Source organism: Trematomus bernacchii, unplaced genomic scaffold (assembly GCF_902827165.1).
Source record: "Trematomus bernacchii unplaced genomic scaffold, fTreBer1.1, whole genome shotgun sequence".
NCBI lineage: Eukaryota > Metazoa > Chordata > Actinopteri > Perciformes > Nototheniidae > Trematomus > Trematomus bernacchii.
In genome coordinates, this window is record NW_022987803.1 from 4744306 (window position 1) to 4759135 (window position 14830).

The 14830-nt window shown below is 39.8% G+C and overlaps 2 protein-coding genes across 3 annotated transcripts in view; one reads left to right on the top strand and one right to left on the bottom strand.

Annotated features, from left to right (window-relative positions):
- Positions 1–14830, top strand: part of lrfn2b (leucine rich repeat and fibronectin type III domain containing 2b) — a 188413-nt gene that overhangs the window by 21018 nt on the left and 152565 nt on the right. The window lies entirely within an intron of this gene.
- LOC117498463 (zinc finger BED domain-containing protein 1-like) lies at positions 10597–13410 on the bottom strand. Of its 2 annotated transcripts, none has more exons than XM_034150587.1 (3): positions 12400–13410; positions 11460–12059; positions 10597–11290 (listed from the first exon to the last, which is right to left on the bottom strand). In XM_034150587.1, exons 2-3 carry the CDS (start codon positions 11898–11900, stop codon positions 10877–10879), a joined length of 855 nt encoding a protein of 284 aa, XP_034006478.1. In that variant the 5' UTR covers positions 11901–12059; positions 12400–13410; the 3' UTR covers positions 10597–10876. The 2 variants fall into 2 exon arrangements, 1 of the variants encoding a protein (XP_034006478.1); XR_004557578.1 differs by having other exon boundaries at positions 10960–11290.

A 14830-nucleotide genomic window follows, 5' to 3' on the forward strand; every position in this document is an offset into this window, starting at 1 on the left:
AAAACCTTTTAAAATGCGTGTGTTCTAAATGGAGATTGGCTAAGCTAACGCAGTATATGCTCCGACCGTCCACACTCACAACAACGGCCTATACAGACATAAATAAAGCAGCGACTGTATTCACCATGACACAGGCAGTCTGTGGTTTGTACTTGTTTAACTTTTGTCTAGTTTCTGAACATATATGAGGAGCTGTGAGCTCTGAGTGCTAACAGCTAACGGCTGTGTTGTTTTTCTGGGGTTCTCATTGAAGATCACGTCACGGCTCCGCCTACACTGCGTTACTATAGATACTACCCCAGTTCCTAAACTGTAATGGAAATGCGCCATAAAGTGAGCCAGTCCTAACGAGGCCCAGCCATACCGAGCGGGGCCGAGCGAGGCCGTGTAGTGGAAATGCGCCATTAGTCTTGGTGATAGGGGGAGGGGAGGCTGGGAAGAGTGTAGAGCTTGACCAGGAATGGGCCCAGAACTCAGCTTTGGGGAACTCCGGTGTTGGTGAAAAAGGTGTGTGATGTGGTGGTGCCCACCCTGATCCGGGTCTGTTACTGAGACATGTGTACACCCAGCTGAAGGGGGACATTTAGATGGAGTACGTTGTGGATTACCTGGTAGCCTTGGATGGTAATTAAGTTGGAGCTTAAGTCAATGAATAGTACCCTGGCATAGTGGTGCTACAGGAGGCTATGTAGGAGACTTGCCAAAGCATTCTTTTTAATAATAGTACAGATACTATACTTATATTGACCTTATTATGGGCTTATCATTATTTGTTTATGCTTGCCTACAGTTGGCTAACAATAATTGAGATAATTTAATAATTTTCCCTATATTTGACTGAGAACATTTCTATGACTGGAGTCTTTCATGCTGACTCATTTGTGTTTTCCTTAAATTCTTGCTATCATTTTGTTCATGTCGGTTCTTTTTTGAATGGGACCTATTATGCTCTGTTGGGTTTTCCCTTTCCTCTAGTGTAATATAGGAGTTTCTCTCCTACACACCCCCCCCCCCCCCCCCCCCCCCAGCCTGAAACACCGCCACTGTAGTCCTTGTTTGTTGTTTCTGGTTTCAGACATAGGGTGAAAAGAGGTGCTATACAACACAGGCAGAATGAGAAAAATAAAGAGCTTTTTGAACATTAAAGCATGGAAACATTTCACAGTAGAGGCACAATATGCACCTAAACGTTTGCATAATATCTCCTTTTTATGTGGTATACATGTATACAACCAACAAAAAAGCAAGACTGTCTTTTAATTAGGCTCGCATCATATTTAGATTTTGTTGGCCTGCTTCTTTTTATCTGCTTTTTTTTAGAAGCTCATTACAAACTTAGCTGAAGCAGGCACACGTTAATAAATGCAAGTCCAGTTAACAAGCTCATGAATTTTCTGAAAGAACTGGAGACTCTTTACACCTAAGCATTTTATCATAATTCATGTTGCTAACTTTGTAGTGGCAAAAGTACTCACAGTATTCCGTTAGATAGGCTGTTGTTAGCCTAATGACCGAGTGTTGTGTGGCAGTGCTGCTTCTCAGCCAGAGCTTGTTTAGATGCATTTTGCTCACACAGATGCATTGTGTAATTGATCTCACTGCATAGCTGTTGATGTGAGACAAACCCTGAAAAGAGGACAGAGGAGCCCAGGGGACTGGAGCAGTGGAAGGAAAAAAAAAAGCTTTGAAGTGCAACTAATGGTGGAAGCAGAAATCAACCTACATACTGTACAGTACAGCGAGGAGCATGTGTGAGAGCTATTCATGGCATGCTGCTGTGTGTGGGCCTGTGTTCTGCATCTGCTGTTCTCAATGTATCACATGAGCACAATGTTAAAACCATATTTGTGTTTCACATGTACTCAGTTACTAGTCATTTGATCAGGGGATGTGAAGATGAATGTAGACTAGGGCTGTGCAATTAATCGTATTTTAATCTCGATTACTATTTTGGCTTGCAACGATTACGAAAACAATGTAATCGAAATAAAACGATTATTATTTTAATTAAAAAAAACAAAAAAAATGTAATTATTATTATTTTTTTATTGGTTTTTCTGTTGAATTATACTTAAAGTTCAGGGTAATCAACTGTTAAAAACATACTGTTTAAACATTTTTTTTCAATATATAGATGTTTTCAAAGTAAATGGATAATCGTTTTTAATAATCGTGATATCAATTATTGACCAAAATAATCGTGATTATGATTTTTGCCATAATCGCACAGCCCTAATGTAGACTGTTGTTCATTACTAAGCACTATTGGATAATTTGAGTGCGCTACAGTATAGCTTGTATCACACTAACATAATATTAGTAGTGGACTTCAATTCATAGTGAAGGATTTATGGCACAGTACCTGTCAGGCTTTCATCAAAATACCATACATTTTCAAATGGTAGACAGGACCCATTAAAGGGGCCCTATTGTGCTTTTTAGGGTTTTCCCTTTCGTGTGGTGTGTTCTACAGGTTCATGAAAATGGTCAGCAAAGGTTAAAATCCCTGTGTTCCTTCCAGAGGGAGTTTCTCCCCCCCCCCCCCCCCCCCTTTGACTGACACAACTCCATTGGACTCCTTTGTTTACTTCCATAATATGATGACATGACATCACTATGTAACACTCGCTTTTCTATTGTCTAACACATTGTACGTGATCAGTGAGTTTTCTTCTGGGTGCAACATCCCAGTCCCATTCCCACACTGTAAACATCAACCTATAAGATCTACTCAATACAAGTGAGGTAACAATTTGCACACACTTCTTTTGAGTAGATTTCACACAATGTTTTAAGACTCATATAAGACTCACTTTAAGAAATTAAGTAAAATCTAACTCAATTACTTAATAAAACGTATTACTTATAAATGAGTAATATTTACTCTTAATCGTAGGCAGCTGCCGGCAGGCAATTGCTCATTTACTTAATCATTTTAAGTAATAATTGATCCATATTACAAATTATTATTACTTTATTAGTAAGGTTACCAGTAAACGATATATTGCCACACACAAGATTTTATTGATCATGTTTTTATTTATTGACCAAATAATCAATTTTTAAGTGCAATATGATCATACATTGAGATTATTTAAACAGTTAAGTGCATTTCAATTTTTAACACTTTGAGCAGAATCTTCAAAATTGTCATACAATCACATTGTTTTAACAGTAAAGTGCATGGAAATTGTAAACATTTTGTGCAATTTACTCAACTATTAAAATCTTTATGTGCCAGTAAACAGTCCACCTTTAACAGAAAAAGGTTTCTCCACATCCATTACATTCCACATCACATTATGTTGTGTTTGTGTCACTCGGCACTAAAACAAGTCAACATCCACATCCACTTCAGAACAAATTGTTTATTCCATGAGCCTGCATTTGAGGCTCTGGACCTTTTTGAGCAGCTTGATTCCATCAAGCTCCAAAAACAGTTTTTAGAATACCTCAAATGTGTATTTGAGCTTGTTGGGGTATTCCAGGTTGAGGGCGTAGATGAATCCCATCAACAATGCACATGCCTTTGTTTGGTTTCCGCACAAATTCAAAACTCTGTCCCCCTCTCTATGACAATGGACACCTCTGCTGGTCCCCTGTCCCTGGCATCATGGATCACAAGCACCTTCATAGTTTGGTCCATGACGTTGTCATGCTCGTCCTCCATGTTGAAAAGAAAGAAAGAAAAGCATATTCACTTTAAATTAGACATATTAACAAGAAGCTATTATACAATATAGGCTTTGTGGTCTAGCATTAAGCCTAATCAATAAAACCAGGGATTTACTTTTTTTAAATGATTTGAAAAGATGTGTGGCAGCGATTAAAAACTAAAAAATATTTCTAACTTATAAAAAAAATGTGAGGCCCAGTCAAATTGCCCATCGATCTAATCAATGAAATGAAATTGACGCTTTCCCATATACATAACTTTTCAGTGCATGATTTTAATGATCTTATTTCCATTTAACACCAAAAGAAGGTTTTAGTTTTTAGGTAGTTTTATATGTTAAGTAGCTAAGCACGTCAGTAAATTATCCCTAAATAGTTTTCCTGTGAATGCTAAACCATTTATAAAAACAATAAGATGTTTACAGATTTACAGCAGTAAATTGCATGTTTATTTGTTAGGTGTCAGAGTGGTTAATCACAGTAAATTAAACAATGGTATCAGAGCAACCTCCGAAATAACTCCGTCAATATCTTGAATTGATCAGTCTTTAATGACATACCTGGCTGTCTTGAAAAAGGTCTCTTGGTGTTCTCCAAGGTATTCAATCAGGCACCTGGCCACTGCATCCTTTTTTTCCAATACTCTGGGGCTGTGAGGAAATGCATTTTAGTGAGAAGACTTATTTCTGCATTTTCATATTCTTGAATGAAACATTTTAATAAATGTACCTCATACATTGTGCTCAGGAGAGGGCGCATCCTAGAGCCAGCATCTCCTCCTTTGGCACGCATCAGCTGGAGCGACGTGGTTGTGTACCCATCCAGTTTCAGCATCAAAGTTTCTTCCAGTGAAAGAGTTGTTATGTGGTCGGAACTCCTCCTTGATCTAATAAGAAGCCATCAAAAACTGGGATTTCCCTAGTGGGCAGTGATGCTTGTTTGTGTTGAAGTACAAGTAAATTAACAATGTCATTTTGTCTCTGCATCACAGTCAGGAAATTGTCATTATTATTTGTCCCTCTAATTCCTGCTTCTGTAGCTGTGTGTTGAGGGCTTTGGTTTGTATTATCAATATTTTCTGGTGGTCTTGGTTGTTGGTATAGAAGCCTTTGAAGTGGTGTTTTGGGAATGGCTCCAAACTCAGCAAAGCTAATTGGAGACGGCTCTGCATCCATTGACATATCTGATGTTACGCTGTAGCTTTTTAAATAGTCATTCATGCCATCATATTTTGCTTGTGTTGGATTTTGTGAACCAGTCTCAAAATGCTCCAGGATTTTCATTTTTGCATCAGATTCAGCTAGGCTCACTTCCATTTCCATCTGTTCGAATCTAGCTTGCAGTTGAGCCTTTTCCATTTCAAGTGCATGCTTTTCTTTTAATCCTGCTGCCAGGGCAAGGAGGGCAGCTCTTTCTGTGACATAGACATATACAAGTCTTTTCTGTGTTAGAGTTTTACTCGCTACAGGGTGTACTTTGAGGGTTTGTGACTTTGCAGACCGTTTACATGCATAAAAAGCTACATAACACACAAGGGGACGGGTAATAACCGGAAAAGCATGTCATGGGACCTTTAAAGACTGTAGCGTGACAAATGTGCCCAAAGCATAGATGGACATGAGTGATGACAATGAGAAGAAACTGCATGGAGAGCATATTTAGACTGCTCTGTCATTCTGCTGCAAGCATTCGCTTCTCCAAACTCTGAATCTACACCTTCTGTTAAGAGTGCATGTAACCTCACCACAAGGACCATTTAGAGCTGAACATAAACAGTTTTCCAGCAAGGGCCCTTATATACATCTTCAATTGACAAAAGAGGGAGTCAGGTGAAGTTGTTGGATAGACAGAGTTCCCTTAGGCAGGTTTGGCTGGATGGATAGTTCAAGAAATCATCAAACTCTAACACAGCTGTGACCACACTTCCCTAACCATAACCATTTATCTGTGATGACAACAAGTAGTCATTTTTATTTAGAATACATTGTTGTGTACTTAACCCGGAAATGTTGAGTACCTCAACATTTTAAATAAAAAATGAATGGTATTGGTCCGCAGCATTTAGAAACGGTCAGATGCTTGCTTAAATTATTTGGGCAACTTGCAAAATTAGCACAAGTTGCGTTAAATAGCGCTAAATAGCATAATCCCCAAACTACTCATTTTAAAAAGATGTCCCTCTTTTTTTAAGCATATTTTTTAGCAATAGTCCTATTATTCTAGCTTTGTATACTTGCCTTTGTTACCTCCAATACCCATGTTCTCCTGGGAGTTTAATGTCCTGAGAATTAAAATAAAGGTCTGCATGGTTTAGATTATTGTGGCAAATAGAATTTGTAAACCCAGTCAAATAACTTTTTATTTTGCGTGTAAAGCTAACCTGACCGTAAACATGGTTTTATCATGTAACATTCATTTTTGTATTGGTGATTGGTAGCAGTTTTGGAAGGAGCAGACAAACGATGTCATGCTGGACTAAAGATCAGAAAACACTCCTCTGGTTGTTCTTGAAAGCTTGGTGAAACATGTTTTGTTGATGAATTTCATGACTTGTTGGTACATATTTTACCATGCATTGAAAACACTGAAATGTGGACTTTAATTAAATGTATTATGTCAACACATTTCACATAACTGTATTAGGTTAGTTGAAAGCAATAATAGTAAGTTGAACCTAATAGTTGTTTTTTAAACTTGATAGTATTGCTTTCAACTTAACTAATACAGTGATGAGGTACGTTTTTATCTTTCTGAAAGGGACATTTTTACTGTAATGTAATCCAAAACAACAACCTATTGGTAATGTTACTCACTGAACACAGAGTTGCTGTGGAATCATGACTCAATACACTCACTTATACCACACTGTTTATGGTGCAAGAGCGTCAAACCCATTCTGCCACTCCATCTTTAGATTAGCCACATTAGGCCAGATTACTGTCTGCTGAGAGTAGGGCCATGCAAGTTATGCATATTAAACATAAGTGAAAATTAAAGCAGGGTAGCATTCAGAGTATCATTCTCAAAGCTCTCATGTGCAATGAATTGTGCCTCATGGTTGAATGTGTTATCTCGTAACTGAGGTTAAAATAAGCCAAAAAGCAATGTTGGATGATTCCTGTGTTCAGCATGCTGACATGAAAGGGACAAACATATACAATATATGGTTTTATTGTGTCACATATTGTGTATTTAATTAGCTTTTTCTCAGTGAAACTATTTTGTATTTGTCACCATTTTTAACAAGACATAGATCTTACAGTTGTGGGTTGGGGCCTGCGAGGACCAGGGAGAACCACATATTGTGAATAGGCATAAAATAGGCATTTAAAGAAACAGGACTTTATGTTATATTTTGCTGTTTTACATGTGCAGTGACTCAAAAAACTGAAACATTGACTTTTTTAAATTAAATGTGTTATGTCAACAGATTTCACATAACTGTATTAGGTTAGTTGAAATCATGAGGCGCTTTCACACCGGAGTACTTTTCCTAGGAATAGTTCCGATAGTTCTTGGGATTTTGCGTTCACACCAAAAAGATCTGAAACTAGAACTTAGTTCGCGCGAACCTTTTCACCCCCAGATAGTCCTGCTAGAGAGCAGGGACTATCTGGGGAGAAAATGGTTCGTGGGTGTGTCGGCCACACTAACAATTTCTGATTGGCTGGGCGAATTGCAAACCACGCCCCGTAAAACTCAGAAAAGTTTTGTGAAGCCGCCATTTTATTTGCTCGCCTTAGCATTATTAGCATTAGCCCAGCGCACCAACGGAGAGAGACTAACTTATGGCAACACAAAATAAAACATGGGAGTGGTGGAGTGATGAGGAGGTGTCGGCGCTTCTGGCGATTTACCCGGGACTTCGGGTGGCAGTATACGCCGTGAAGTTGTTTGCGGCCTGCCAGTAAACCCAAAGCAGAAGAAGAAGAAGTGACGTCAGCGGCTTCATTTGCGTAATCCTCCCTCAGGGACTTAGTCCGGTGTGTACGTGATCTACTCTTTAGTTCCAGGAAATTGGCTAAGCTAATACAGTTAGCCAATGGACCCTTAGCCCTCTTTGGTAGCGCTAATACGATCTTCAAGCTTTAATTTTGATTTGCACTCATCAACCTGTGTAGAATCGTGACTGCATCTTGCAATGTTGCATCGCTATTGTGGTCACATAAACTGTCCCCAGACACACACCCAGACACACACAGACACACACACACACACACACACACACACACACACACACACACACACACACACACACACACACACACACACATAGACAGACAGTATGCACGGTGGGCGAGTACAGCTGCTCAGTCCGTGTCTCTGTTCTTTTCCCGGTCCTCCAGTCCTAATCATTTTGCTCCTTTAGTACAGTGAGCAGTTTTGTGGGTCAGGTTGAGATGGTTGATCATATTTTTGAGCTATAAACTGGCAAAACGTTTTTATCTTTTGTGAAAGAAAATGAAACTGAAAGTTCATATTTTGAAATCATTTCAAAGGGACACAGACACATTGGATTAACCTATGGATTAACTTCAGCAGCGTTTTTATCGTTGTAATGCCATTGAAGACCACTTTGGAGAGACTACAGAGCCAAGGTAAAAATGTTAGCATTTTTAGCTACCTAGCGTCACCTGTTTTGATGTCTGTTTTTGTTTATAACGTCGCAAATTCGTATAATTGAGTGATAATGAGGGTACCCATCGATTCTGTGTCACCTCACGATGTGAATCGATGTCATGGATGTGGAGAAGAGATACATAATAAGGTTTTGTGAGTGATTTTCGGTGCAGTAATCTGTTAGCATTCTTCGCTCGTTGCTAATTCAGAGGCTCAGTGTTAGCATTGTGGGTTTTCTTTTGAAAAAAAAAAAAAAAAAGATCAGTTAGATGAGTTTCTTCCCGTTACATGGATGTAAAACATTCATAGTTTATTAAATGAACATGCCCTCAGACACTGTTCCCTGCAAGATGTTGCGGCAGTGCCCCGGTACCGGGGTCTCTCTGGCTTTACAGGTTAAAAGTCTAACTATTTGTTCATGAAAAAAACAGAACTGAATCAAAATAATATTCAACCTAAAACAACTTGTATACATTTCCAATGCAGTATTGTGAGGTGAAATCTACCAGCAGCTGATGTGGCTGATATGTTCACACCTGCATGCAGACAATCTAAACCATTGTCTAATAATGTGAAATGTCTAAAAGAGAAAGTTATAAAACGGACAATGCCTCTGCTTTTTCAGTGATGAAATCAGTGCTTTGTAGAAAGAACACACACATTGTTTAAAAGGTAATTTCACCCTTCACACTGTGTCTTAATTAACCTTGTTGACCATCCTATGACCCAGCAATCAATCCATTATTGTCTTTCATTCAATAATGTGTGCCATCACAGAGGGAGAAATCATTTCCCTACATGTCTTCACTGCATGTGATGAATATAGTGAGTTATTGTTATTTACTTCAGATTTGCTTCCCTCAGGATGTGTCTGGCAGTCCTGCTGTTTGACACTGACATTATGCGACCAGCAGCATATCTAATACGCTCATTTGAGCATTTTTGCTGACATATCACTGAGGACGGTTCCAGGGATTAGTCTCTCTCGGGCTGGCTGCCAGCCTGCTGGACTGGCTCCGGATCAGCATGCCATCTTTAATTCTGTGAATAAAGGATCAAAAGGTTAATATCTGATATAGTGTAGGTCAGGATGCCTCAGACTCCCATAGAACACTCAGCAGGAGTGAGGGTATTGTGTCCTACTTTACAAAAGGATGTTTTGTCGCCTAGTATTATGTTCAAAACTCATATAAGGATGTTTAAAAAAATGCTTTTAAAGGAGTAGTTTAAAGTATATGGACGTGAATCACCAGCCCACTGTCACCAACTGCTTTGAATGTTATCAAGCCATTAAATGGACATTATCATTTGTTCTCATTACCACTCTAATGCTTCCGGAGGGGAAAACTGCACCAACCATTACAAAGGAAGAGACATATCCAAGGTTGTGAAAGTGTTTCAGTTTTGTTAGGTTTTACTTTCACCTACTTTAGGAAGGTGGTTTTGTTAAGGACAAATATGTCTACATCTGTAATTCAACGTTACGTTTTCAACGTACATCAATTACGTACCATTTGATTTCACATGGGTCAAAAACGTTTCCTTTGCACCCTTTATAATTACTCACGTCTTTCTATTACTTTGAACAATTTGCACATACTGTATTTTGACTAACTTGCAGGATTACATTTTAATAAAAAAACATCCACTTTCCTTGTTTGAATGTATACCATATGTCTGGTTTCTGTTTCTGTAGTAAATTGGTGTATTATAAAATATTCTGTATATTTTATATTGTGTCATTTTTAGCTATTGTATAACTAAAAATATTGTTTAATTCTTGTGCCATCGCCGTTAACAATGCAGCTGTCACAAAAAGATTTCCCATCCATCCATCCATCCATCCATCCATCCATCCATCCATCCATCCATCCATCCATCTATCGATAAATCTATCAAAGAGCACCAGTAGTAAAGGTCATTTATTTATTGGACTGATTCTATTGCAGATGCATCATTTGTTCCGAGGAGGATGAATGGCAGACATGTACAGTATGTGTGATAGGTGTGTGACAGGGGATAATAAGCTTTTATAACCCTTGTTCTTTCCAATTGAATCAGTGAGTTCTTGGGGCACAGTGACATTACTGCAACAGGGCAAGTTAATAACCGTCTGATCGTCTGACTGCTCATGTTTTAATCACATGAGGTGGACTGTCTATGGACTTTTGGCCTCCAACAAGTTGTAAACACAAACCAGACATATTATATACATTTCAGTTGAAATATCTTGTGAGTAAACTCAGTGACACAGCTAGGGCTGTGCGATTATGGCAAAAATCATAATCACGATTATTTGGGTCAATAATTGATATCACGATTATTTTGACGATTATTCATTGACCATTTATTAAACTTTAAAACAAATAATATTTTACCAATAAACAAGGTCAACACATAATGGAGCGCACTTCCAAAACCATACTAAAGATATATTAATATGATAAATAAAAATAAATTAGACAAAAATAAATTAAATCAAATATGTTGCAGTGCACTGTCACAACCTACTGACAACTCCTTAACATATAGCCAACATGGCCACCATGGCAAATGCTGGTAGGGCTGCTCATGTCATCTCTTAAAGATTTTTTGCAAGAAAAACCAGCCTGTTTACATGGTCTGGTTTCAGAGACGAGCGCAGGCAGGTGACAATATTGCCACCTGTACTGAAGACCCTCTCTGAAGAGGAACTTGTGGCTGGGATGCACAGATACTTCCTTGCCAGGATGGAGAGCCGTGGGTAGAACTTCCGGGATTCCCTCCACCACTTTAGTGGGTCCTCCTCAGCATCCAGTGGCACTGCCTGGAGGTAGGACTGTAGCTCAAGAGCTATGGCCTTGTCCTTTTCCAGAGCAGGTTGAGGTTCTGCAGCTTGGTCTACGGTGGCCTTGAAGAAGCTCCCCAGTCCCTTCTTTTTCTTCTTTGGTGCAGCTGCAGCAGCATCCTCCGTGTCATCTGCAGGCACCGCTGCCGTCTCAAGAGGGGCGTTCTCCTTGGAGTATTATAAAGAAAATAAGAATGACATGTTTAATCAGACTAAATGGTTATGGGTATTAACATTTATACCTAGAATTACATTATAACACTTTGACAACACATTCATTCACTTAATTGTATTTACTGTCAAATCTGACATTTTTATTTTTTATTATTATTATTACCATGAGTGTCATCACCCTCCTCATCTCAGTTGTCAGGCTGGCTTCAATGGATCCTCGATTGTCCTCACTGACATATTTGAGCTTGAATCTCGGGTCCAGGGCAGAGGCCATGTCAAGCAGCTCTTGTGTCGCTGCGTCATCATATTTATCATTGAGATAGTCTAGTATCTTCTTTTTTATGCTTTTTGTGAGGTCTGTGTCATCCTCCTGCACTGCCAGCAATGAGTTGTTGAAGAGGTGCAGGGTTGGTTTAAAAAAAGACACACTTACATACTTCTCTCCAGAAAGTGCGTCTGTGAATTCCACCAGAGGGCTAAGCGACTTATTGATTGCCTCCAGTACATCAACGTCCTGCCACGTGAGGGAGAGATGTCTGGTTTTTCGGTCGCTGGAAAGGACCTGGGCAATGGCCTTCTGCTGCTCGAGGACCCTGTCGATCATGGCCTGCCTAGATCCCCATCTGGTTGGACATTCTGTCTTTAGGGAGTGTTCAGGCAGATGCAAGTTCCCTCTTCTTTTTCCAACTGTAGGAGAAGCTGCTGACCAGCTTCTTGCAAAGCCCCACTGCACGGCCGATCCTGGGATCCTTCATTGCATTCTCTAAGATTACAACAAATACATATTATTTAGTATCATGATGATAATCATGATCTTCATCAAAGCATAATTTGGTGTGTTGTGTGTGTGAGAGAGAGAGAGAGAGAGAGAGAGAGAGAGAGAGAGAGAGAGAGAGAGAGAGGGAAAGAGAGAGAGAAAAAAAAGAGAGAGATGACAGAGTAGCTCACACATAACATAATAATAATAATAATAATAATATGTAATTAATATTATCATATTAAGAGAGAGATCATCAATGTTAATGACTTACTATTGCTATTATTGTTGTTGCTGTTGTTAAAATGACATATTACATACAACAGGAGGAAGGAATCCTGCTCACCTATGGCCAAGTGGAGTCTATGCCCGAAACACTGGAGCCTCATCCATCCATTGACCTCAGCCGCCAGCTTTATATTTGCGGCATTGTCCGTAGTCATACAGACGAGTTTATCCTCTTTTAACCCCCAAGCAGCCATCGCTTCCCTCAGTCCATGGGCGATGTTTTGCCCCGTGTGGTCTTCAGGGAAAAATGCGGTTTGGAGACACTTTGTCTTCAAATTGAAATCGGCATCGATATAATGAACTGTGAGGCTCATGTATAGCTCCATGGTGCGGCTAGACCATAGGTCCGTTGTGGTGGCAAAGTAGTCAGCTGAAGCCACATCTCTCTCAACTTCCCCACGGCATTTGTCATATAGCGCAGGCAGCGCAGACCTGCTGAAATAATACCGAGACGGCATCTCGTAACGCTTGTCCAACGTGTTGACAAGTTGCTTAAAGCCCAGGTTGCTAACAGTGCTAACTGGGCACATATCTTTAGCGATGTGAAATGTAATGGCACCTGTAATATCTCTGTGTCTCTGCGAGCTCGTCGCGTAGGCCGTTGCTCTGTGCAATGCGTCCTGAATCGATGACTGTGATGATGTTGTGGATGAAGTCGAGCGGGCATCTTTTTGGTCTGCTTTTTGTTGTATTATTGCCCCGTCGTATTGCACTTTGTGGTTGTATTTCAGATGATTAAAGAGATTGGTTGTGTTAGCGTGTGGTGCCAACACAACCTGGTAACAAATCCTGCACTGTACTTTGTTTTGCTCCACGTCGGACTCCTGAAAGCCAAAGTACTTCCAAATAGTGGAAATAGTTTTACCCTTCTTTTTAACGAGTTGCTGCTCTTGTTCTGACATCTTCGCTCGCGCTGAACACTCACACATGTCACTCCCACGTGGCCGAGTGGGCTTTTAGGGAGGGGCGAAAGCGCACCCAGCAAAATAATCGTATTTTGTCAATTATGCTGTTTTCATAATCGTCGCAAGCCATAATCGTAATCGCGATTAAAATACGATTAATTGCACAGCCCTAGACACAGCAGCACTATCATGTATTACCAGCTGTGCCTCTAACTTCATCTATCTGCTTGTTGGTGCTGGGTGAGCTTTTCAGAGCTTTTTCTCTGAAAACAGCTGCCTGCTGCACGGATACCGTCGCCATGAGAGCAATAAGTGAATCAGAAGAGGAAAGAGGAGCTGCAGGTGGTAAAAAGCCATACAGTGAAATCCAATGATCTTTTCTCAAAAAGTTAATTCAGGATAGAATTACTGGTTTTTATTTTCAGAACACTTCAGAACTTTTAAACATGGGTTGTGCTGAGTTGAATACATGTAAGGTGGTTCTCAACTAATTGATTTTCTAAGGAAATATAAGCTGATTTATGGATGCATTTTTCAGATGCTTTAAATGTTTTATTTGAAGAAAACATGATCGTTAGAAACTCACTGTTTCTGTAATACATGTTAAAGAGGACATATTATTTTTTCTTCAGGTTCATATTAGTATCTAGTGTCTCTACTGGGACATGTCTCCATGCTATAATGTTCAACAAGCTCTTTATCTTTATCATACTGCCTTTTCACCCTCTGTCTGAAACCAGAGCCCAGTCTGCTCTGATTGGTTAGCTGGCCGGGTCTTTTGTGATTGGTCAAATGGCTTAGAGATGTCTCGCCTGTTAGCCTATCACATACAATCTGTTGGAGTGCTAGCCAATAGAAGCTCGGGTTTCACATAATGATGTCAATATATTCCAGAAGTAAACAAAGGAGTCCAATGGAGGCGTTTCAGAGTCCATCATTCCCGACTTGAGTACTCCAAGTCTGAATGGTAATAATTCATACTGCTTTTAAGGACAGGCTGGGGTCAGACTGTGGCAATATGATGTTATGAAAGGCTGATCCTGAAGAACTGACTCATCAAACTGAGAGACTGTGAATGAAGTTTGACTGAATACTTGCTTATTCAACTTATGAAAAGCACATTAAAAATACAATATTAAACATTGAACAATAGCTTTGTACTGAAATAAATGTTCTATGACAGAACATCAGATGAGCTTTTTGGATCTGAGTACAAGAACACTGTGATCTTTCTTTCACTCTAACTTGGTCTTACTGTAAGTCTGCTTGTTATTTTTCTCTCCTCCTGGTTAAAGTGAGTCCTGTTATCCGTGTAGGCTCCCGGCTCTCAGGGTGACAAGGGAGGGAAACTGATGTCAGAAGGACACAGGGCACTAATGCTGCCCCATGCATTATACATGGCCCATGGGCTTCCATTAGAGGCACGCAAACTGCACACAGAGTCAGGATGTAGTCCTCCTCCTTTAGTACTTCCTGTCTGTACAGTCTGTGTACAGCTGGTGACAGTGGGGGGGTGACACCAGCACAGGTACACAGCAAGGTGACACTGTGGACCCTGACTGAGCACGAAAGAGAGAATGCATC

Coding starts and splice junctions, on each gene's coding strand:
- LOC117498463 (XM_034150587.1), bottom strand. CDS start 11,900: ATGATCGACAGGGTCCTCGAGCAGCAGAAGGCCATTGCCCAGGTCCTT. Junction 11,291..11,459: donor GGAGGGTGATGACACTCATG/GTAATAATAATA, acceptor TAATACTCCAAG/GAGAACGCCCCTCTTGAGAC.